We start from the raw sequence: 23,342 nt of genomic DNA, 5'->3' as shown, positions 1-23,342 counted from the left end.
CATTAAATGTTAAGTATTTATCTGCAAATTAAACCGGGAGACAAAACATACATTTGTGATTCATGAAAAGCTCAAAAATTTGCGAGAGAATAGAGCAAAAGAGAAAAAAGACATGGAAATGATAGGTTAACGATGTTACGATCACATATTGTATGTGAAAAGAATTGCATTTTTTTTTATTAAAAGGAATGGCAGGGGGCTCTCCATCAATATGAGCAATTGGACAGAGAGAGAGCATCGTACTTATGATTATGTTCTTCTATGGACCTCCCATGTTGACATGTAGGTAGTAATTCCTTCAGACACGTGCACACACATTTGCATGTTTTATCCTCCTCCATGCCTTATGCTGGTACCAGACAAACACACAGAAGTAAACAAACAAAGTAGGTTACATGTCTCCCATGAAGCCTGAATTGAAGACACTATTTAAGGCCAGTAATAAAGAAAATAACAACAGGATAAATTATATAAATATTTCCAACAATGCAATCAGGCAGGGTTTAAGTCTTCAGCCCAATTACGTTATTTCCCCTGGTGCATTGAGCTTGAAAGTGTAAACAGCCTCTCATTTGGGAACATAATTTTACAATCAGAGCAAAAGATGAGAGACTGAGTAAAACCACAGAATTATTTTGGTTGCTAAATGAGAGCAACACCCAGCACCGTGGTCATTGAACCCTGCCCAAGGGTTAAAGAGTTCACATGATTATATTTAATTTTCTAAAAATGAGGTAGTAAACATTTCATAAGGCAAAGACGTGGAAAATATCTGTTTGACGTGAAAGAAACTGGTTGAATTTTCTATATTCAGGATATGAATTTTATTCTATTGTTTTTCTTAAGGGCGGCATTGTGACGCAGTGGGTAGCACTGTCGCCTCACAGCAAGTAGGTTCTGGGTTCAAGTCCTTTCTGTGAGGAGTTTGTATGTTCTTCATTGGGCTCTGTGATGCACTGGCGAAGCATCCGGAGTGTACCACCTCTATACTCGCGTACAGGTTGGATGGATGGATAGATCTCTTTATTAATACTGTAATGTATTACTGTATTCAATGTCTGTGTGTGTGTGTGTGTGTGTGTGTGTGTGTGTGTGTGTTTGTGTGCGTGCATGTGCGCGTGCGTGTGCGTGTGTGTGTGTGTGTGTGTGTGCATTGTTCAAACTGAAGGAAATCCATAAAGCCTGTCCTCAATTGTTGTTACTTTTTGAAATTACGTATTGGCATTTTTAAAGGAAAACAAATTTTTTTTCATACTTAATTTGGTTGATTTGTTTTTATACTTGTAAGGGTTTGGGGGGTTTTTTTTGGGTCTGTTATCCTAATTATTTACATTTGGATTGCTGATTGCGTTTCTAACCGCAATGACAAAGAGTCCCTATGGCAATAATAGGGCTCAATCTTTTTTTAAATGCGATGTATGTATGGGGGTTCTTTACAGACAACATATCTATTGTATTGTATAATGTTGTGATTATGATGGTTTGAAAAGCAGAAGTTTGAGCACTCAAATTAAGTACAAATGTTGGAAAACAGGGAAACAGTAATTAGTGTTTTTTTAATCCTAGCATGAATTAAGTTTTGAATGGCAGTTGAGGACCTAAACACAGACAGCAGCACCAGCTGCTGCTGAGAAAACACACTTTCCTGTCCACATCAATCATTGCTTTCTCTCTTTAATTCACTCTTCTTGACTCTTAATTTTATCTCCCAGCATTCACTCCCTTCAGTAGCTCCCCTGTCATTCATGTGTATTTTTAATACCTTTATTCATCTTCCTTGTGTTCAGTCACAAATCTTTGTGTTTATGAAATTTATTGCACCTACCTAATTATGAATTAATCACCCTTTATGTTTTTAATTGTAACAATATTTGACATGTTTGTCCATTTTTCATTTAGTTTGACTCTGATGATATAGTGAAAGCTGCAAATGTCTGTAAGAAAGGAACATTAGCTTTCTCATAGGCATCATGCACCAAAATCTCTGCTGTTTGAGCTCCTCCTGTTTGTGGAATCTTTGATGTGACCTCAAGGTTGTCTCTCCTCAGATGGACCCTATTCAAAAAGCTGTCATGACGCACACCTTTGGGCCTCCTATGGTGAAGACAAAGCGGCCAATCATCTCCTGCAACGTTTGTCAAATACGGTTCAACTCAGAGGTACAAAACCTTGAATAGCTCAAATGAAGCATTTGCCTTTATAGAAAATATCTGAATAACTGTGGACTGGTCTTTCACATTTTGGATTTCTAAAAAGTGCAGAAGCAATGTGTGTGAGGAGGTATAGTGATGTGAGCTATCCAAGAAAAATCCAAGATATGACCCATGCTAGCAACACCCCCGCTAGTTGGTGGATGGATACAATATCAGCTGAGAACGGATCTCATTCTCGTTCACAGAGTAACGAAGCTGGCATGTGCTTGTGACCTTTACGCTTGTTTTCATACTTATATATATATCACTTGTTATGCAACTAACATGATTAATTATGCGCAGATAAAGTATTCTATTATTTTTTTAAATAATTTGTAGGGGTTTGGGGCTTTTTTACAAGGCTAGGATTAGGATTCAAATGTTTTTTAGTTATTTTTAATAGGTAATTTTTTTTTGAGCTACAAGTTGTTTGGCTTACGAGATCAGTCAAGGAACAAATTACACTCCTATCTCAAGGTCCTAGTGTATCTGTGAACCTGAAAATACAAGTGTTAATGAATAAATAGTGCCTAAATGTCAGCTGTGCAAACATCAAGTTAACCAACAAACTTCTGAGAGTGGAAATCAAGAATGGCACCTGGGAAAACTTGAGCCAGGCCTGCCCACACAAAGTGTGTTTTGCTCATTATAATTATCTACTGCATTTTATTTGTTATTGAGGCAATTGTGTGTTATTGGGTGAATTCAGAGACTCCAATATTTTTTTTGCTTATGTGGTCACACCCAAATAAGAAAAATAGAAGAAATAAAAAAGCTTCTTCACAGCACAGCACCATTTTAGTGGGCAAAATCAACAAGTCCAGTTTTGTCTTTCTGTATCTGAAATCAAACACTCATTGTTTGAAAACATACTACAAACTGTGGCACAAGGGCGATTTTAGGGTCAGACCATTGTGGGAACAGAATTTAGTTTGTTGCCATGACTGCGTGAAGTAAGCAAAAAAAACCCACATGGCGGAGAATAACATCGACAACATTTTGGCACATAAACATTATTTATTTCACCATTTTACCTCACTCAACATTTGTGTTCCACTGTACATGTTACAGAAGGCTAAGGCAAATCTCTAGGCTCACATGAGAAGTTACAATTTATTAAATTATTATAAAAACATCATAAATCCATTGACCCTGTGTTTTGGTTCAAATCTATTTAATGCCATTTATATTTAAAATCTATACTGTTCTTTAGGTTCTCTTCTTCTAATTGACTAATTTCTCAGTATTTTTTATTTTAGGTCAGTTAAAGTTTGTATCCACTCACTTTTACTTTAAAGGACTCAAGTAAAAATCAAAGATTCCACAGTAATACACCATTAGCATTACTAAACGTACACAGACTGATATACAATCATCATCTCAAGGCAATGCTTGATTGAAGTCGAGTTCAGTACATAAAAATAAAGAAATGAAATAAAAACAATGAGGGAGTTTGTTAACTTTTGTCTGGGCAAATCTGTTGCATTGCATGTTGCAAGCGGACTGAATGGGTTTAGCAGTCCTACTGAGCTCCAAGTGCTTGTACATTTTCTGAAACAACACTGAGTACTGTTTTTCAATTCTTGGTGGCACTATTCACAAATTCTTCCTGAGAGTTTGAACAAAAACTCTGCAAGCAAAACGTGAACAAACATTTTTTCTATGTGAATACTCTATCTAACCCTCTGCAACATTTTTGGTTGGAAGGTTCTTTTGAGTGATTCAAACTGACCTTGTTGATACTGAGACACCCCTCCCTGGGTAGGACCAATGTCTGTTTCTCTGGCTTGGTGGCTTGAATGCTGATCTCGCTCTCTGTCTCTTCTTCATCTTCCACACAGTTCTGCTCTCTCATCTTCTTGTATTCTTGAAGTAAATTAATTGCATATAGTTTATCATTCCATTTTTCTTTCACTTGTGAATGAGATACTTGAATTCCTCGTCTTGATGGAGGGACTCTCCTCCTACCTGGAGTGAGCACTCCACCCTTTTTGGCTGAGCCAGTAGGACTACGTCATCTGCAAAAAGCAAAAATAGAATCCTAAGACCACTGAACCCGACACCCTTTGGCACTTGACTCCACCTAGAGATTCTCTCCATAAAGGTTATGAGCAGAACCTGTGACAAGGGGCAGCCCTGTTGGAGACCAACTGCAACTTGGAACAAATCTGACCTAATGCCGGTAAGATGAACCACACTTTGACTTCGGGAACACAGAGACTGGACAGCCCGCAGCAATGAGCAATCCACATTCCCCAAAGAATGCCTCAGGGAACACAGTCGTAAGTCTTCTCCAGGTCCTCAAAGCACATGTGGACTGGTTGGGCAAACTCCCGTGCTCCCCCCAGCACCTTTGTGACAAAGGTTTGCTATCTCCTCCTGAGACATTAAAAGTGGAAAACCACCACATTAAAAGTGGTGGAATCTCTACAGAGCCATCTGAAATTTATCTTCTGTTGTCTCACCAAACCTTTCTCACAACTGTATCTTTGCCTCCAAGATGGCTGAAGCTGTGCTTTGCTTTGCCTACTGGTACTCGTTAGCTGCTTCTAGACTCCCACATGCTAACCATACCCTGTAAGACACCTTCTTTAGCCAGATGGCGTTCCTCACCTCTTGTGTCCATCAGCAGGTTTGAGGATTAGCTCCACAAGCAGCACCAGCAGACTTACGACTACAGCTCCAAACAGTTGCTTCACCAATGGCAACATGAAACATGGACTGTTCAGATTCCATGTCCCCTCAATCCTGGAATGTTTTCAAGGCTTTGCCAAAGGTAGGAGTTTTACACCAACATTACTGGGTCTTCAGCCAGCAGACTCTCACTATCCATTTGAATATCTTCCCCCACCACCGGATCCAACTCACCACCAGGTGGTTATCAGTGGGAGCTGAGGAGCTCAGTCCCCACAAAAGAATGGAGTTACCTGTAGGGGTGCTTTCCAACACCTGTCCCAAGGACTCTATAAAGGGTAGGTACTCTGAACTGATGGTCAGTGCATATACGCAGACAGGAGTCAGAACCCATTCCCCAACCTGAAGGCGCAATCCCAGCAGTATAATTTGAAATGATACTCAGAGGTTTCTGCTCATAAGTGCTATTCTAGATGTGATGAACAAACCTTTTTCTGAGCTTAGACAAGCAAGCTAGCTTTGAGGTTTGCCAACCTCTCCTCATAATATCTTGCATCTATGCCTTATAAGTGGATTTTTAAATTAATCTTAGAAATCAGTAGTCTCTCTTCCATCAGCCATCAAAAGTGTAAAAAAATGTCTCAAATGAATTGTGTGCAGATCATCACAGATGTGTTTTGCCAGTCAAAATTGGCTCCAATAGCTTGCTCTGACCCTCCAATCAGAAAAAGGAAGAACCTGGCTACATGATACAAATTTTAAATGTGATTGGTTAAAGGATCCAAGATGGTGGCAGCGGCAGCGGGTGGTTTGGCAGGCTCCACTCATCTGCAAACATTTTTTGACAAGACTGCCCTTAATCCCATCTGCCATCTTTTTGTGTCATTACTAGGGCTCTTTAGCAAGCCACTGCACAACTCTAATTTGAAACGGTGCGTTAAAAGCAAACAAAAATATAATTATATCCAGGCAGGTCTGTGCATCGTTCGTAGCATACTTCTGCTGGTGCCTATTCTACCCACCTGTAACATACCTGGGACTGTGACTAAAGAGCAACACTGTTTGGAGCACCCCTTGGCTCCACTTTCTGGCATTCCACCAGTAACCAAATCAAAACTGACATTTTTTGGATACGGCTATGCTGTCGTCTTTGCACGGGTTCTCAAGGACGGCTGTGCTCAGATCATCAAGCCAACATGCACACCTGCAACCAGAAAAACGAGCAGCAGCTGGCACACAGCCAAAATGTTTGTCCTACTGCTACCAGGAGATGTTCAACTAAACCCTGGACCCTCCTCGCAGCAGGGCGGCTATGCAACAGACATCATCCCGCCGGCGCAATTAGCAGCATATCCAGCGACCAAAACCGTCCACCAAACTGCAACACCATCATTAACAACCCCACACCTCACCGGAGAGACTGTTGCCCCCTTGGTGTTGGGTGGCGCTTGTCCATCCACAGCCGCCTCATCACCAAACATTGTGCAACGCGACTCGTCTGGGACAACAGTACAGTGTAAAGCTGTGTTCATGAGGCCCTGTATACTTGTCAACTAACCTGAGTGACTATGTAATTTCCCCTTGCGGGGATCAATAAAGTATACTTCTTCTTCTACACATGTTTTAGGAAAGATAGGACCACAGGGAAAACAGGAGGGGGGTACTAATCTATATTAGGGAAAGTATCAAATGTGCAGAGTTCGAACTTGTTTTAAACATGGAGCAAACCTATGGAACTCTTTGCCCACGGTTCTAAAACTGGAGACAGATGGTAGTGTGTTCTACAGAGGGCTCAAACTATGGTTGAAATCAAATCAACTTTGCTCACATGTATAGCCTCTGACTGGTTACTAAATTATGTTTACTTTTGTACTGAAGGTTATGTAATGTACTGAAACGTTGCTCTAAATATTACCAGAATGTATTTCATCTTTTGTACTTGATTGGGTGTTTCTTTTTAACTGTAGTGATACTGTTTTTCTATTTGTATTCTCTTGTTTTTTAGAAAAGTCTCCCATGGACAAGTGGTGAAAATTAGCACTCGTGCTAACACACTGTAAATGACGCATATACAGGTTGTGCAACTGGGCAATGAGCAATGTGATTTTTATGTCCATGTCAAATAAATAAACATAAACAGTTGCAGAACAGTCCTAACATAGTTGGTAACAATGGCAAGCATAATGCTTCTGAAGGTCCTGGGCAGATTCAAGTGACCCTGGCAACACTTAGAGGCTGAAATCTGATTGGACAAAAATCTAACACATAAATACTAGATCAGAACAGCCAAGAAAAACACTGAGAGTAAACCACTGGGAATAAATTAATACAATTTAATTAATAAATATAAGAGTTTAAAATGTAAACAAACATCTAATTCTATTAGCAAATGAAGTGCATCAGTTTGCAAGTGTCTGCAATCAGATTTAAGTGATATAAATGTATGTTGGCCCCGATCATTAAATTTAGTTTGCTAACTAGTGAGTAGCACAAGTTAGTTGTTAACTACACTGGCTATCTTTGAGTAATATAAGATGTTTATATCAACATGTTCCCAAAATGTAGTTATTGTCATTTTTCAATATTGATATTAATTTTTGGGGAGCCTAAAGCCTCCTATGCTGTGAAGGATGAACCTGCTTGTTAACGTTCCATGTGCCCCACAAATATAGGAAGCTTACAAACAAAGCTTACAGACAAAGGTGCTGAACTTAGAAGAGCAATCAAACTCTTCACAAGACATTAAAATCATGACGTAAAATGTTTGTTGGCTGAACCCAGAGTTTGCTGTTGATTGACTGTACAGCTGTAACAGGTGAGAGCTTGGTTCACAGTTTCTCAGCTCCAATTTTAGCTTGTCCAGGAAGTAGAGAGGGGGGGGGGTGGGGGGTCAGAGAAAACCCTTTGAATTTCATAAATTAATCTACACAATTGGCCATTTTGTTGTCCTTCTGCAGACTAGTTGGAAAGTCTTTAATGAAAATTTCCACAGGAAAACTTCATAAAAACACATTTCAATTTAGCAGGGACTCTTATGTCACCCCATGTTTACAGATATGTTGAATGTCTGAATGTATGTCAGGCTCAGAAAGCATAATTCAGGTGTTGTAAGTGAGATTCTGGGTAAAATGAGTGGTTGTTAATTCCACTCGATGACACTTTAATGGAGGAGTGAAGGACTCCTCCAAAGCTAACACCAGTCTGTCCTCAGAGCTGACTGAGCACATTTTTAGCATTTCAGTCTTGACAGAGACTGTGAGCACATCTAGCACTAGGGACTGAAATAAAACATGCTAGATATGATGGAACTTTAGAGGAATGATTTGAGTGTCCTTATTAAAAAGGCAGAGGTGTTAACTGAAGTTGAAAAGCAAATAACTCAAAATCATGCCCATCTATTACCCAGCTACTTATAACATGACTGATGCAGTATCAGTGCTGGACCTTTTACGATGTGTGTTTGTAAGTGGATGTGTGGTGGAAAGAGTATAATCTCTAAGTCTTTATGTGGATAGAGAAATAAAAGCATACAATTCCCGATGGGCCACTTCATGGTCGGTATTATCACTGCTAACATTGTTTTTGTCCATTCAACTGTGAAAGAAGCCCTTGTGTCATCCCACAAGAAAACAGTCTTCAATAGTTTAGAGAAAATTAAAAAAAATTGCAGCAAGACTTAAAATCTGGTCAAATCTGAACAATTCAAAAATGCCGAATCTTTCCAGATGGTAAAATCTTTACGACCTTATTACATGAGTTGAATTTAAACAAAAGACTGACAATAAAGCCTTGTTAAAAATACCAACAGTGACACTTCAATAATTGTTCACAAATGTAGTGGTGTGTAAAGGACAAACTCAGGGAGAGGGGTCATTTGAAACTTGCGTAACAATATCTCATGTCTAACTTCTGTCTCTATTGTTTAGACCTGCATTGTCTACAGGAGCATAAACAGGAATTGCTGTTCACATTCACTGAACAGTTGTCAAACTGCTGTTTGAGAACTAATAATGAGCAACCCGTTTGTTTGGCCTGCTGTTTCCTCGTGAGCTGCAGTGTGCATCTGCTCTGCTGCAGCTCACAGCATTTTCCATGGTAACTCGAGAGACTGGGAGCTTAAAGTGCAGTGGACTCTCTTAAATAATGAAAGAACACTGCTTACGCCACAGTACTTCTTCTACTCACTGTGTGTGGGCCGCAAGGCTATTTAAATGTTTGTCATCAGATGATCATCAGATCATACCCCACTAATGTGAATGATGAAAAATAAATCTTCTTTTGCCTTTATGTTTGAGGAAGGTCAGTTGTGAAGTGAGAGTTCTCAAGTACTCAAAGAAGGAAGCAGATTGATCGATGTGGGCCATTCTGAAGCAGCTGCTTCTGACTTGTAGCCACACGTTGTGGTTACGTTATTGCAATTCATTTCAGTCTACAGAGGACAGATTAGCCTGTCTGTGTTTAGCTCAGCTCTGCTGCAAGGCTGACGTCACACCATGCTGCATGAGCCATCATCACCACTGCAATGCCACACTGGACACTCTCTTGGTCTCTCTTTCTTTCTCTGTCCTGCCTCATTCATCTCCTGAATGTTCTGCAACTTAAGTTTTATCACTGTTACGTTTTTTCTTCATGTATCTGCTTTCCTCCTCCATAGGGTATACTGTATCATCTGCTCCTTCTGCTTTTCTCCTCCTTTCCAGCTTTTTCCCATCCGCTCTGCCTGCCACTGTTGCCAGCCCCACATACAGTAGATTTGGCTGCTAGACGCACTCTCTGTGCCTTCGCTTCTTTATAGATAAAACATCAAAGCACATCCTGTTTTGAGAGAAAGGGGATTTCAGGAACATTCACTTCCTCTCATTTTCTCCCTCTTAAATCCCATTTCTGTGTTTTCATTCATCTTAATCCCTCGTTCTATAAGCTGTTACATAGCTTCTCTCAGTCCATTTCACTTTCTGTCATTCATATTTTATCATTATTCACTTTTTCTCTTAACTCCAAAGATCAGATGCATTCATCTCTTTTATATCCTCTAGTCTCTTCTGCCTCCCACTCCCCAACTCTGAGACAGTCAAGCTCTTTATTCTTGAATTGATGTCACACTATTGATTGTTTTAAAATACTGAAGGTCACAGGGAGAGAGAAAGCATCAAAGTCCAGTAGCCCAAAGTGTGAACTGCAGAACGAAGGAACATTGAGCATAACTACCTCCTGTTAGTGGCATTGTAGGGCCTCATCTCCTTGTGTAATTGCCCGGATTTGGAAAGCAGCAGACAGACGAGTTGGGTTACACAGTCAGAGCTATATATGCCATTCTGTCATTACCAATTGGGATGAGGGCTGTGTAGGTAACTCTTATTAGCAGTTAATATCCCAGGCTTAAAGAGGCATCCTGAACACATCCCAGTGGTCCATTTGCCTAAGTGAAGCATCCATGCCACAGAGTCCCTGATATGGACCTGTCACGCGCCTTGCCTTGACATAATGCAACCTATCTGATCTCAGCAGGCCTCTCTACATACACATGCAGTCACACACAGTCTTGTGTTAGAGAGGATCTTCCAAAGACTATATTTGGGCGTTAACATCTCACTCTTTCCTTTCCCAGTGTGGATCTTTGAGAGTGCTTTTTTCCCATCATTGGGCATTTCTCAACCTTGTGATTCACATCCGATGCCAGCATTATATTTTGGTTGAAGAGACGGAGACTTCTAGATTCCACAACGAGACTCATTAAGGAGAAAAGATTTGGCAGTAGCACATAACTTTCTGACAACTACAAATTATTTGACTAACTGCTAGTTTTTACTTTAGTTACCTAATCATTACTGTTCCTTAAACAATGCATGAAAAAAACCTTCATAAACCCATATCAGATGAAATGTGCTGATACTATGGAGAATGTTTTATATTTTGTGGCAGGATTACTGATTAATGATCATTGTCAGCTAAAAGTTTTCAGAAAATTATGCTTGATTTCATGCAAATCTTGTGTTACATAACACATCCCTTGTTTTTCTTAACTTACACTCTACTCTGATGAACTGACAGCCAAACTCTACACCCCTACTAAAGACTTGCAGGGATGTAAACTCATCGACACATTTGCAATTTCATGAATTTATACTGATCCTCTTAAGTGAAAACATGCTTATCAACACAAACACCCAGCTGCTGACTGTCAACTGTCACTGTTCTCCCACATCCTTGGAACCATATTCACATAATCCACTATTCAACATTATCACCAGTTCAGAAAATTCGAAGATAATACCAGTAGTGAAGGGAGACCTAGAGGCCAGTCTTCACTGACAGCGTCATCAGCTTATTAGGCCAACAGCTCAACAGCCATTTACCAACACCTTACAGTACCTGTACATATTACACAATTTGAGACCATTACCTGGATCATCTCAGACAAACTGCGTGTCATTTTACAACAAGAACACACAGGAGGCAGAAACACCAATAACTTGTGAGAAATTTCTTTTTATTGCTCATATAAACCAAATGGGACAGATGCCACTTTCCTTCTGGGAAGGTGTCTCCAGGGTTGGACTGAGGGGCAAAGCATCCTGACTATTTTTGGAAAGGAAAAGCTGGAGATAGACAAATTATTGTCTTGTCAAAGTAAATGTTAATGCTCATGAAGGCTGTTAATAAATGTTAATGTTAAATATGTATGTTGACATTTACAAGTATTCGAAGAAGATAAAAATTGGACAGACAAAATCTATAGTGATGACTATGAAATGTCGTGTGCCTCAATGCTGTATCCTACATCATTACTTTTACTGTAGTAGAGTAAAAGATAGCTCTGATTTCTTGTTGACTATTTGTAGTAAAGAAAAAAACCATGAAAACAAAACAAAAACAAAACAAAAAAACCAACAGCTCTTTCCCATTTCAATGTGTGTTTTGTGTTGCTGTAGCATTTACCCTGAATTGTAACTCTACAGTTTGGGTTGTTGTGCAGTGACTAGGTATTCACAGATGTTTAGGAAAATTGTGACTGTCATGTGCAGATCTCTTTGAGTTCAATATGTCTCATGAATGTCAAGTTCTACTTGGGAATTTGAAATGCCTCTCCGAGCCAAAACTCAAAGAAAAATAAGTCAATAAACCTTTAAGAATCCTCCTCTCTACCACCAGCTGCTCTCACGTCTTCCTCACTACAACCATCCACCTTCTCTTTGGTCTTCTTCTTGCCTGGTAGCTCCATCCCAACAACCTTTTACCAATATACTCACAACCTCTCCTCTGGATGTGGCCAAACCATTGAAGTCTGCTCTCTATAACTTTGTCTCCAAAAATTCTCACCGCTGTTCCTCTAATGAACTAATTTCTGATCCTATCCAACCTGGTCACTCCTAGAGAGAACCTCAATATTTTCATTTCCATCACTTCAAGCTCAGCTTCTTGTCTTCTTTACAGCAGCATTGTCTCTAATTCATACATCACGGCTGGCCTCACCACTGTAACCTTTGCCCTTCATTCTAGCAGAGATTCTTCTGTCACATCAGACACCTGACCCTTTCCTCCACCTATTCCAGCCTGCTTGGGTCTGTTTCTTCACCTCCTTACCACCCTTGGCATTGCCCTGGACTGTTGACCCCAAGTATTTAAAGTTCTCCACCTTCACTATTCTCCCTGCAGCCTCACACTTCCTTCTCCATTCCTCTCATTTATCCACAAATATTCTGTTTTAGCTAACCTTTATTCCTCTCATTTCTAATCCATGGTGCTACTTTTCTAAATGTTTCTTCACCTGCTCTCTGCAGATCACAATGTCATCTGTGAACATCATGGTCCATGGGGATTCCAGTCTAACTTCATTCATTCATTCATTTTCCATACCCACTTTATCCTCTGTCGTGGGTTGTGGAGTGCTGGAGCCTAGCCCAGCCAACTTGGGTTGTGAGGCAGGGTACACTCCGGGTGCAACGCCAGTGCACCACGGCAGTCTAACTTCACCTGTCAACCTATCCATCACCGCTGCAAACAGGAGCGGGCTCAGAGCTGATCTCTGATCAGTCCCACCTCTACCTGTCACACCTGCAGCACACCTCACTGCTGTTCTGCTGCCCTTATAGGTGTCCTTGTCTTTGTCTGATGCTCCAGATTTCCTCATGCAGTACCACAGTTCGTCTATGATACCCTGTCATAGGCTTTCTCTGGATTTACAAAGACTCAATTCTCCTTCTGAGCTTTTCTGTACTTCTCCATCAAATCCTCAAGGCAAATAATGCACCTGTGGTACTCTTGGCATGAAAGCATATTGGTGCTCACAAAAGTTGTCACTTCTGTCCTGAGTCTACCCTCTACTACTCATTCCACAACTCCATTGTGTGACTCATTCTATTGCTCCCACAAGTCTACACATCACCCTTGTTCTTAACAACGGGCAGGAGCACATTCTTGCTCCATTCCCCAGGTATCTTCTCACCCGCTAGAATTCTATTAAACAACCCTCTCAAAAACAGCCACATCTCCTTAATGTTTCCATACCTCCACAGGAATTTCATCTAGACCAGCTGCATTCCTGTTCTTCATTCTCGTTAGTGCCATTCTAACTTCACCCTTCTAATCACTGCTACCAATAAACACATTTCCATCTCTACCCTAAATAACCCTAACCTCCTGCACATCCTTCCCACCTCAATCTCTCTTTCTGGCCAACCTATAGTGATTTTTCTCTCCTTCCAAAATGTCCAACCAGCCTTTAGTTGACACTGGCTTAAAACTAATACATCATTGCCTCATGGGTCTCTAGCACCTACCTAAGCTAAAATAAAGGTCAAAGAAAGCAAAACACTTTACATTTATTGTGAACAAATCAAATTAGAAGAAATGGAAAAAAGAATTTCATCAACTCCATGATTTCATGTAACTATTTCTGTTCTTCCTCCAGAGCCAGGCAGAGGCCCACTACAAGGGGAACCGCCATGCTCGGAGGGTGAAGGGGATTGAAACATCAAAAGCAGCTCATCTTCAAGAAACTGACAAGCAGCACCCTCCCACCACTACTTCACCCACCTCACCAGGCTCCTTGACATCCAGCTTTGAGCCCGATCTTAAACAGGGTGAGCATCAACAGCAGCTTATGTGCACGCACGTACATACGCATGCATGCATGCATGCATGCATGCACGCACACACACACGCACACACACACACACACACACACACACACACACACACACACAAACACACACACACACACACACACACACACACACACACACACACACACACACACACACACACACACACACACACACACACACACACACAATTTGTTGCAAAATTGCACAGATGCACATCACAGCTGTTGTGTGTGTTGTTACTAATAAATGCACTACTATATGTTGACTGTCTATACATGTTTTAATAACTTGAAAATTTTTTGTTGCTTACAGATGACACTCAATCCTGTTCCAACCCCAATAAGTCAACTTTGACCCATAGCCACCTCCCAACACCCACAACAAGCCCAGCAGATGCCGATTCTCCTTTTTTGCCCCCATTCAACACACTTTTGCCATCCTCACCTTCACCCTCTGCAGCTCTCAGTAATGCTTCAGTGGATACTGCAGTGGCTGGTCTTCCAGACACCCCATCCCCAGCACCTAGTCCCTCTTCAGGAGAATCAGAAGAAGAGAAAGCCAAGAAGCTTCTCTATTGTTCCCTGTGCAAAGTAGCTGTTAATTCCCTCTCACAACTGGAGGCACATAACAAAGGTAAATCCAACATGGTTTAAGCCGCCTACATCACAGAGTTTGCACAATCTTGAAATAAACCTCTGCAAATAATTTTATGCAGAGAGCAGTAATGCAAGTAACTTCAGACATGCTTTGGCACGGTCCATTACAACCAATTATGTACTGTACATGTTCTTCAATTCAGGCTTCAAAAACTAAAGGTGTAACATTACTGACACTTGGTGGTAACATTTAAAACAGCAGGGCTTGACTGGGAGTACAGCTGAGTGGAGAATCTCTGTGTTAAGTAAAGTCAACTGGACTTGTAGAAAAAGCTTGAAGATGTTTCATCTCTCATCCAAACATTTTCTTCACTCCTGACTGGCCGGTGGGGAGAGGTTAAATATCTAGAACTCCCCACCATCCATGCAGAACAGAGTTTTGAGGCAGTATTACCAGATGACTCAGGTGCAAACACAAGTCAAAGACAAGGGTGATGCAGTCCTCTAATTTAACAACAAAAAAATGCTTTACAGGCCAATGGTATCCATAGACAGTATAAAGAAATCAAAGTTCATAAGATTGCTGAATGGTATTGTCACAGTAAATCCAAATCAAAGACACTTAAGATATGAGACAAAGAGAACATCCAAGGTAGACAGAATTCAGAAGTCAGAATTATATTTGAAAAGAGTGACACTGGGAGTGACAAGAGGAACAATTCTGTGTTGTGACAATAACAACTGACTGACAGGAGGAATCACACAAACTAAATGTACTGAGTGACAAGACAATGATGAGCACTTGACAGAGAGAAGAGGAGAAAAATAAGTTGAGTACAACAGTGCAGTAAAATAAGAGAGAAAACTCAGAGGGTAAGACACTAGAATGTAGTGAATGCTTTGACATAGAGACATAGGAACCACAGAGACAAAAAGTGATGACAAGAAAACACTACAGGAAGTAGAAGTGTAATGGAGAACTTAGCTTTCCATTCAAAATAAGAAATAAACTCATACATAACTATGATACTATGATTTTTTTCCCCTCAAGACAGCAATTGATAATTTGGTTATCCAAAACTGTTTAAATCAATCCATTGGACTTTAAGAAGGTTTCTTGAAGAATCTACAACAAAGTCTGTGTGCTTTTTGTGATGTCTGAGCAGAGGGTTGATTGATTTAAACATCTTTGGATAAGTATGACCTGGATAACTGATAACCTATACAGATGTCTTGATAATTTGGTGTTTTATCTTCAGCGCTTACAATCTTTATGATTATACATTCTTTTTGATTGTTTCCAGGTACCAAGCACAAAACCATTCTGGAAGCTCGAAGTGGACTTGGACCCATTAAAGCTTACCCACGTCTGGGTCCTAAACTCAGCCCGGAGCATGGAGGTGAGCTGTCTTCTGACCCCAACACTCAGGAACGTACCTTCCACTGTGAGATCTGCAATGTTAGAGTCAACTCAGAGCTGCAGCTAAAACAGGTGGGACACCCTTACCAACCCATTGAGCCTGAATGAAGTGGTGTCTTAAGTAATGCAGGATGCAAATTTTTTCCTTTTTGTTAAAGCATATATCAAGCCGGAGGCATCGGGACGGGGTGGCAGGGAAACCTAATCCTCTGCTCAGCCGTCACAAGAAGCGCACAGACTTCATGGTAGATTCTGTTTGTTATCATTCTATCATGCATCTACACCTACAGTTGTGCCACATCTATTTGATGACAATACTTTCTTCAGAGTGACACACACAAGAGAGCAGTGTCTATAACTAGTTTGATGTTATGCAATCAAAACTTCTATAAAACAACCATAATGTCCAAATCCATCGGCATCCCAGTTTTAAGGTTTTCATCAGATTATAATGCATAACAAAGTTGTCCTTATTGTTGATTATTACGTTATGCTCACTTTTGATTCAAAATATATAATCACTGTGATTTTATACTGCTGACATTGTGATGACCTAAGCCAATTTCAACAGGAACTTTAAGGTTTTAACTAATATTACTCACTCTTTTTGACTTTATTTAAGGAACTTCCCAAAAGTCTTGGTGCTGGACTTTTACCTAGTCCTTTGGCTGTAGCCGCAGCAATGGCAGCGGCAGCTTCCTCCAATCAACTGGCACTCCGTCCTCCTGGCCCGACCCCCCACCCTCATCCCCATCACCACCTCCTACAAGGAACACCCCTCAGCTTGCTGAGGCCTGCCCCCGGTCCCATACGAACCACACATGGGCCAATTCTCTTCACCCCTTACTAACGGCAAGTGAAAGAGGACGCATCAGGAAGAAGCACACTGTGAAGTAGAGGACTGCAACCATGTGCCATCAAAAGCCAAATCAGCTGGTCTGGCTCCAGCTAATGCTTCATCAACATAAAAACTGTGAAGACAAATATTACCAGTCATTGGTGGAAACTGTGGTTGCAGATAACTACTGTTATAACGACAGGGTGAATCGCAGATAAGTTACTTGGACAATTAAAACAGATTGTATGTTTCCATCCTGTCAAATTTCCATCACTCATCATTCAGTGATCTGCACACCACCAAGATGGCTGCAGACGATTGGAAGAGGAACTTAAACTTCTATTCAAGCATGGACATCTTTGATCATCCATCAATCTGCAGCTGAACTACGTCTAACAAGTGACCCACTGTATCTGACCCAAAACCCTACCTCTCATATGTTTTAATGTTCACCTCTGCAAAATTTCATTACATATCCAGAACATTAATATTATCATACCTACAGGGTTACATATAGTAGTTGCCTCTAATGTTAGCTAGTATCGCTATAGCTATTGCAGTATAGTGGATTGTACCACTGTAAAGTTCGTTTTTGTGGCCTACGAAGAGAAAACGGTACCAATCATTTACAGTTCATACTGTTTCCACAGTTAATGGCAAACATTTCTCCGTACTGTATGTCTACATTTTCACAGCTGGCCTGCAAGGTCTATATTTACCTCTACAGGAGAGATACTAGAAGTCAAAGAGGAATAACAAATGAAAATAATATTATATAATGTCTTAAAAGCATAAATGTGCACATGAACCACATTTATGTTTTGTCAAAGATGTTATGAAAATGCAATGGCACTTCACTGTGCAGCCATCAGTGTTTACAGTTTTTACTTTACCCAGCACCACTCTCTTCACATCATTTGTTTAGCTTGAATGCTTTTTGTAATAGAACTCCTTATTATGTTACAGTCTGAAGGAAATATAGTAAAGTCACAATCATAATACAGTAGGAGAGAACAACTATGATGTGGTGACCCCAGATTCTGGTTGAATGGCCACTGATAAAATACATGTGCATAATGTCTCACAAAGCACATAAGTTATAGTCTTCAGTGGAAAGCCAACATGTTGGATATATTTAAAATGAGCTATGATTTTTATCTGTACCTAACTGTACAAAACATATTACTGTCTTAATGGTACAGTTTGAAGATTAGGAGCACAGCAGGACAACAGTCAATTTAGGATTGTAGCAGGTATTTTCATTTGTGCACATTTAATCATACAGACCACATTTTCACCACAGTCCAGAGCATGGAGGGTGGAAAACAGTGGGATGAAAGACACCAGCATTATGTTACAGAAGGAAGAGGACCACAGAATAGTTGTATGGAAAAAAACCCCACACACAAACCATTTCTTGTAGTATTATAGACCTTTAGTTTGTCTGTTTTGCCATGTGTACTCCAACCCTTCATGACCCTGAGTTCAGGGTCTTCCAGTGACAATTGTCAGGATGGATAGTAAAATAATAGAGGAAAGCATTAGGTAATGAAAACTGTAGCAATACTTAAAGCACCCTGGCTTTTCTTGTTAACTGCAATAAAAGATCATGTCAGAGTGTATGACCTGTTATTTAGGAGACTAGAGTGTACAGAAATATCACCATCAAGGTAGATTCTATAGAAAAAAAACAAGACAAGGTTCTTGATTGGGCTTCCAAATTTTTAAGTTAAAACAATTCTCTATATGATCATTAAAACGAGCTTATGATTGAAAGTAATGTCTACTGGTGTGGTTTTGTTTCTTATTTTTCCCCCCAAATATAGCAAGTGAGCCAAAACAATAAAACAAATGTTTGGATTCATAGTGTGATAATGTGAAGACACGTGGGCGGCAGTGGCTCAGCGGCAGAGCGGGTCGTCCAGTGTTCCCAAGATCGGCGGTTTGATTCTCACTTCAGGCCAGCGGAGTGTGAGCTGACTGCGGGAGGTGTCAGCTAGGAAGGAAGCTGTGTGTAATTCAAGGAACTTTCCAATCCTCTGCCACTGCACTGTCAGCATTCTCTCTGGGGGTTTCTACTGCACAATGAGGCACTTTGGGGGTGGGTTAAGACCCAAAAACCTACATTTGAAGACTCGATTCACTGGGCTCTACATTCAGGTTGCTCATGGTCTTAGTTTTGGCTTGAAGTGTGCAAATGTGACATCCAGCAGACCAGCACTACACTGGCATATTTAATCTTCATTTTCAGGCATTATCCACAGCTCCTTGATACCCCTTGACCTCAAAAGGGCCAAATGGACCAATGACCTACTTCTTCTTTTCGAACTGCGAGGAAATATTGTGGATGGGGAACCAGACCTTCTGGCCCTACTGGTACCTTGGGAAGCTGGAAGGACAGTGGTTGGAAGGAGATGTTTAGCAGCCCATGCCATATGACAGTGGCAGTGAAGGCCTGGACAGGGAGGGAAGAACCAGAACCATGAACAGAACCATGGCAGAGCTGGTGTTATGGATGTACTTAACATGTAGGAACTGCGTGGACAGAAAGTAGTGTTCTGTGACATCACACACCAGAGGGCCGCCCCTATTTATTTTTGTCAGGTTCAGATCATTTTAGGTGTCATCACAACCTTTCAGATCAATGGTAAAGGCCACGTCTGAGGTAAAGGTGTGCTGCTGTAGAGAGGGGAGAATTGAACAGTTCATTAAGATTCTGCAACTCTCAGGGCCCTTGACATAAAGGTGAGGGACCCCCACCCAAAGCTCCAGGAAAAACACGTACCTGACTGACAGAGCTGGATGTGAGCCTGCCGGTTCTAGGAAGCTAGCGCAGCTGGTGCTTGCTTGCTGAATGTTAGTGTTGTGCTGCATGGGTGAGTGGAGGTGGCTTCATGAGGGGGTGGGGCTGACGGGCAGAGTGGAGCAGAGGCAGGTGAGTGGAAAAATATCAACAGCAGGAGAGTAGTGAAACCAGCAGTAATTCATACTGCATGCAAAATATCAGTGCCAATACATCATCAGAAATTTCAACATTTGGAGCTAAACAACTGAACTATGTAGATGTTTAGTATTTGCTTTGCTGAAGTAAATCAAAACTTTCACATTTATACGTAATGACCTATATGTATGCTTGTCTGACCAACACAGGAAGTGAATGTGCATCACCACAAAGATCAGTGTTTGCTTTTGAAAGAATAAAATGTCAATCTAATTGAGTCCCTCTTCAGTTTAACTCATCAGTTTATTTCCAAATATCTACAACCAACAGTCATGTGCCAAATAAAAACTATGCTCGTAATAATTGATTTAGTGGTTCATGAGGTGAATCATGAGGCTTCCTCAAAAAGTTAAACAATCATAAAATCACATATAAAATTTTTTAACCTGTTCTGCCAAAGCAATGTGCATACATGCCCTGTCACGTGTGAATAAATGTTCGATCCTATTTCGACATCCATAAATTCCTTGAAAAATTCCTTGCTGAATGTAGTCATAGTTTTACTCTGAGCACTTAGCATAGAAGGTACTTCATGAATATAATCCTTTTCCCCCACTTTTGGTTTTCCGATGTGTCATAAAAAATGTTTTAACAGGACATATGCAACATCTCACTTCCTAAGTTCAGACAAGAAATGGGGATTTCTGAATACTATTTCATCACTCATTTGTGAGGTTACAAAAACAACACAGAGGATGCAAATAGAGAACAGTGAAAGGGGGAAGGCAGACGTTCACTGAGGTGGATCCCTTCAGAGAATGAACCAGCTACCAACCAGCAATTAGAGAGACTGGCAGAAAGCTTCAGGTAAGAAAGTCATGAGTACATTGTTTTAAATGACAGTGTGAATTAAATGTTGAATAGAAATACAACACTGTCTTTCTCCTCTAGGTTTATTTAATGCATTGTTTTTTGGTGTGTATATAAATATATGACAATGTACTGTATATGCATTTGTCATCGACACATTTATTTCAGTGATGTGAACATTTAAATGAAATTAGAGATAGGGGTCATATTAATTAAGTATTTTATAGTTGTTTTTCTTGTCATTATCGGAGAGGGCATTTCGTCTGACACCAAACAAACCTGTTTATTATTGCCACTGATGAGGAGTAAATATTGTGTGTGGATGACAGATAATATATTTCAAGTTACTCAAGCCATTTTACTTGTGTCACAATCTAGCAGTTAAATACCCTGAAAGGGTAGGACACATGACAGTAAAATTGCAAGCAATAGTTTCAGTCAAAGAGGGGAAGTGGTGTAATAACTATATGACCAGTGCTTCCTTTGACACTCTGGGAGGACGGGGTTTTTATTGATTTTCTTGTTCCACAGAATGAACTTCACAAACCAAACTGAGGACCTTTTCTCCTGCTACAGCCCATCAGTTGAGGTCTACCGCTATGTGGCTGTGATTTGGGGATGTGCTGTGATTATCACTGGTACAATTGGGAATCTGATGACCGTCCTAGCTTTTGTCGTAGACCCTCATCTGAGGACCCGCTTCAACGTGCTCATAGTCAACCTGGCTGTAGCTGATCTCCTGTACTGCACCATCCTGCAACCAATCTCAGTTGACTCCTATTTACACCTCAGATGGCGCAGCGGAGAGACATGGTGCCGCCTCTTTGGACTACTTCTCTTCCTCTCAAATTCAGTCTCCATCATCACCCTTTGCCTGGTGGCAGTGAGCAGATATCTCCTGGTAGCCAAACGGGCTGTGTTTGACCGCGTCTCATCTCACTGTGGCTTAATTATACTCCTCATCTCATCGTGGGCATTAGGCCTGGCCAGTTTTGCTCCACTTTGGCCTGTTTACGTATTTGTGCCACAGGTGTGCACATGCAGCTTCCATCGTACCAGGGGTCGGCCCTACACCACCATCCTGCTCCTTTTTTATTTTTTTATCGGTCTAGGATTTGTTGGCGTATTCTACTTCCTCATTTACCGACGGGTAAAGATTGCATCAGTAGCCCTCCTGCGCTACAGACCTAGTCGCAGGTCATCCAGGAAGAAACCAGTTGCTTCTGCACAAGGGACTGATGACAGTGGTGTACAGAGTCAGGCGACCAACACAGCCAGCTGTGAGATGAGCAGCCAAGCAAATGTATCCCAAAATGACACCCCATGTGAAAAGGATTTTGAAAAAGCCTCAGATCAATCCAGCAACAAGCCTACACAGGACATCCCTGCTTTACCTTCGTCTACACCTGCTCCCACTGGTGCAGCGCCTTCCTCCCACACAACGTCAGGAGAGGATAGTGAATTTAAGCGTGTGACTCGTATGTGCTTTGCTGTTTTCCTGTGTTTTGTGTTCTGCTTTGTCCCTTTCCTCTTGCTTAACATAGTGGACAAAGGTAACCGTGCCCCACTAGTTTTGCACATGTTCTGTGCGAACCTCACCTGGCTAAATAGTTGTGTCAACCCAGTGCTCTATGCTGTCATGAACCGACAGTTCCGACAGGCCTACCATGTGCTGCTTATCAGGGCCACTGCACCATTCACCTCCCTCTGGACCCGGTGCCATGCTTAGGCATCCTGAAACTTAAATATGCATAAGGTTTCTTTAGATATAAGCCTCACAAATGTTAGGCTATACAGTATTTTTCTTTTAAAATTGTAGTGCAGCTTACATGTAGCCACTGTGAACTTTTTTTACTGCCTGATGCAGTGGAGGAAAAGAGCCTCTCATGTAGCAAACAAAAGCACATTTTAAAACTTAATGTATGCCACAATTATGTGTGTTATGTATATATATAATAAATTATATTACGTAATACATAATCTACAGACCAGAATGTTGAACGACGATTATCTTAGTCATCGTCACATTTTCGCTGTTGCTTCATCTGGAAAAACCAAAAGTATTTCAAAATCCAAGCAGGGCCTTCCTGTCCAACACATCAAATTTGGAAATATCCCATTCAGAAGTTAATAAACTTTTGCCTCTGACATGTGTCTCAAGTCTGCTGTGGTGCTGACAGCTATGACTAACGGAAGACAGGTTTTGACATGAGGGTTGACGTGACTCACCGATGAGTCAACTGTGCTTTCTTCAGTTGAGTCAAGATGTTTCATTGAATGTTTAATTTATTGAAAGTCCCAGCAAAGACAAATGAAAGCCATACGTACGTTCACATTGTTTACAAAGACATTTAACCTTATGGTGGCAGCATCAGGGTAAATAAAATGCCATGTGAATCAAAGGTCACTCACCCATTCAGACAAGTAATTAAAAACAAAGGCTAGATTTAAAAAGAACATTTCAAAGCGAAATGGAGAAATCAATATGGCAGGGTTTCTAATAATTTTAATTATTTAAATTTCAATACTGCTGGCATCCAATGACATGTTTCTGTTCATGTTGGTTGCTTTGCCTTAAATTATCTCCGTGAGCTCATCCTGGTTTGAGACGTACTGTATGTGACAAACTCTTGACTCCAACAGCCCCATCTAGTGCTCTTAATACACTCTCTAAGAATGTGCTGCACCTCAACCCTGAAAAATTTCAGCTTCAAGTGAGCTAATTTGTCATGAGGGGGTTCAGT

The 23,342-nt window shown here is 40.8% G+C and overlaps 2 protein-coding genes across 3 annotated transcripts in view; both read left to right on the top strand.

Annotated features, from left to right (window-relative positions):
• LOC137595417 (zinc finger protein 385A-like) overlaps nt 1-18,556 on the top strand; it is a 39,261-nt gene extending 20,705 nt beyond the window's left edge. For both annotated transcript variants that reach the window (XM_068315510.1, XM_068315511.1), the window contains exons 3-8: nt 2,049-2,159; nt 13,738-13,909; nt 14,246-14,566; nt 15,834-16,021; nt 16,108-16,194; nt 16,572-18,556. In XM_068315510.1, coding sequence (XP_068171611.1) covers nt 2,049-2,159; nt 13,738-13,909; nt 14,246-14,566; nt 15,834-16,021; nt 16,108-16,194; nt 16,572-16,799 — 1,107 coding nt within the window. In that variant the 3' untranslated portion in view covers nt 16,800-18,556. The remainder of the gene's footprint in view (nt 1-2,048; nt 2,160-13,737; nt 13,910-14,245; nt 14,567-15,833; nt 16,022-16,107; nt 16,195-16,571) is intronic.
• A 1,955-nt stretch (nt 18,557-20,511) lies between these two features.
• On the top strand, nt 20,512-22,710 carry gpr84 (G protein-coupled receptor 84). Its single transcript, XM_068316004.1, has 2 exons — nt 20,512-20,595; nt 21,130-22,710. Exon 2 carries the CDS (start codon nt 21,131-21,133, stop codon nt 22,325-22,327), a length of 1,197 nt encoding a protein of 398 aa, XP_068172105.1. The 5' UTR covers nt 20,512-20,595; nt 21,130; the 3' UTR covers nt 22,328-22,710.
• The last annotated feature ends 632 nt before the right edge of the window (nt 22,711-23,342 follow it).

Source organism: Antennarius striatus, chromosome 5 (genome assembly GCF_040054535.1).
Source record: "Antennarius striatus isolate MH-2024 chromosome 5, ASM4005453v1, whole genome shotgun sequence".
In the NCBI taxonomy this organism is placed as follows: domain Eukaryota; kingdom Metazoa; phylum Chordata; class Actinopteri; order Lophiiformes; family Antennariidae; genus Antennarius; species Antennarius striatus.
The sequence above is the reverse complement of the archived record's forward strand: the minus strand, read 5'-3'. Positions and strand labels throughout refer to the sequence as shown.

Excerpts from the sequence above, each read along its gene's own strand:
- gpr84 (XM_068316004.1), top strand. The coding sequence starts at position 21,131 with ATGAACTTCACAAACCAAACTGAGGACCTTTTCTCCTGCTACAGCCCA.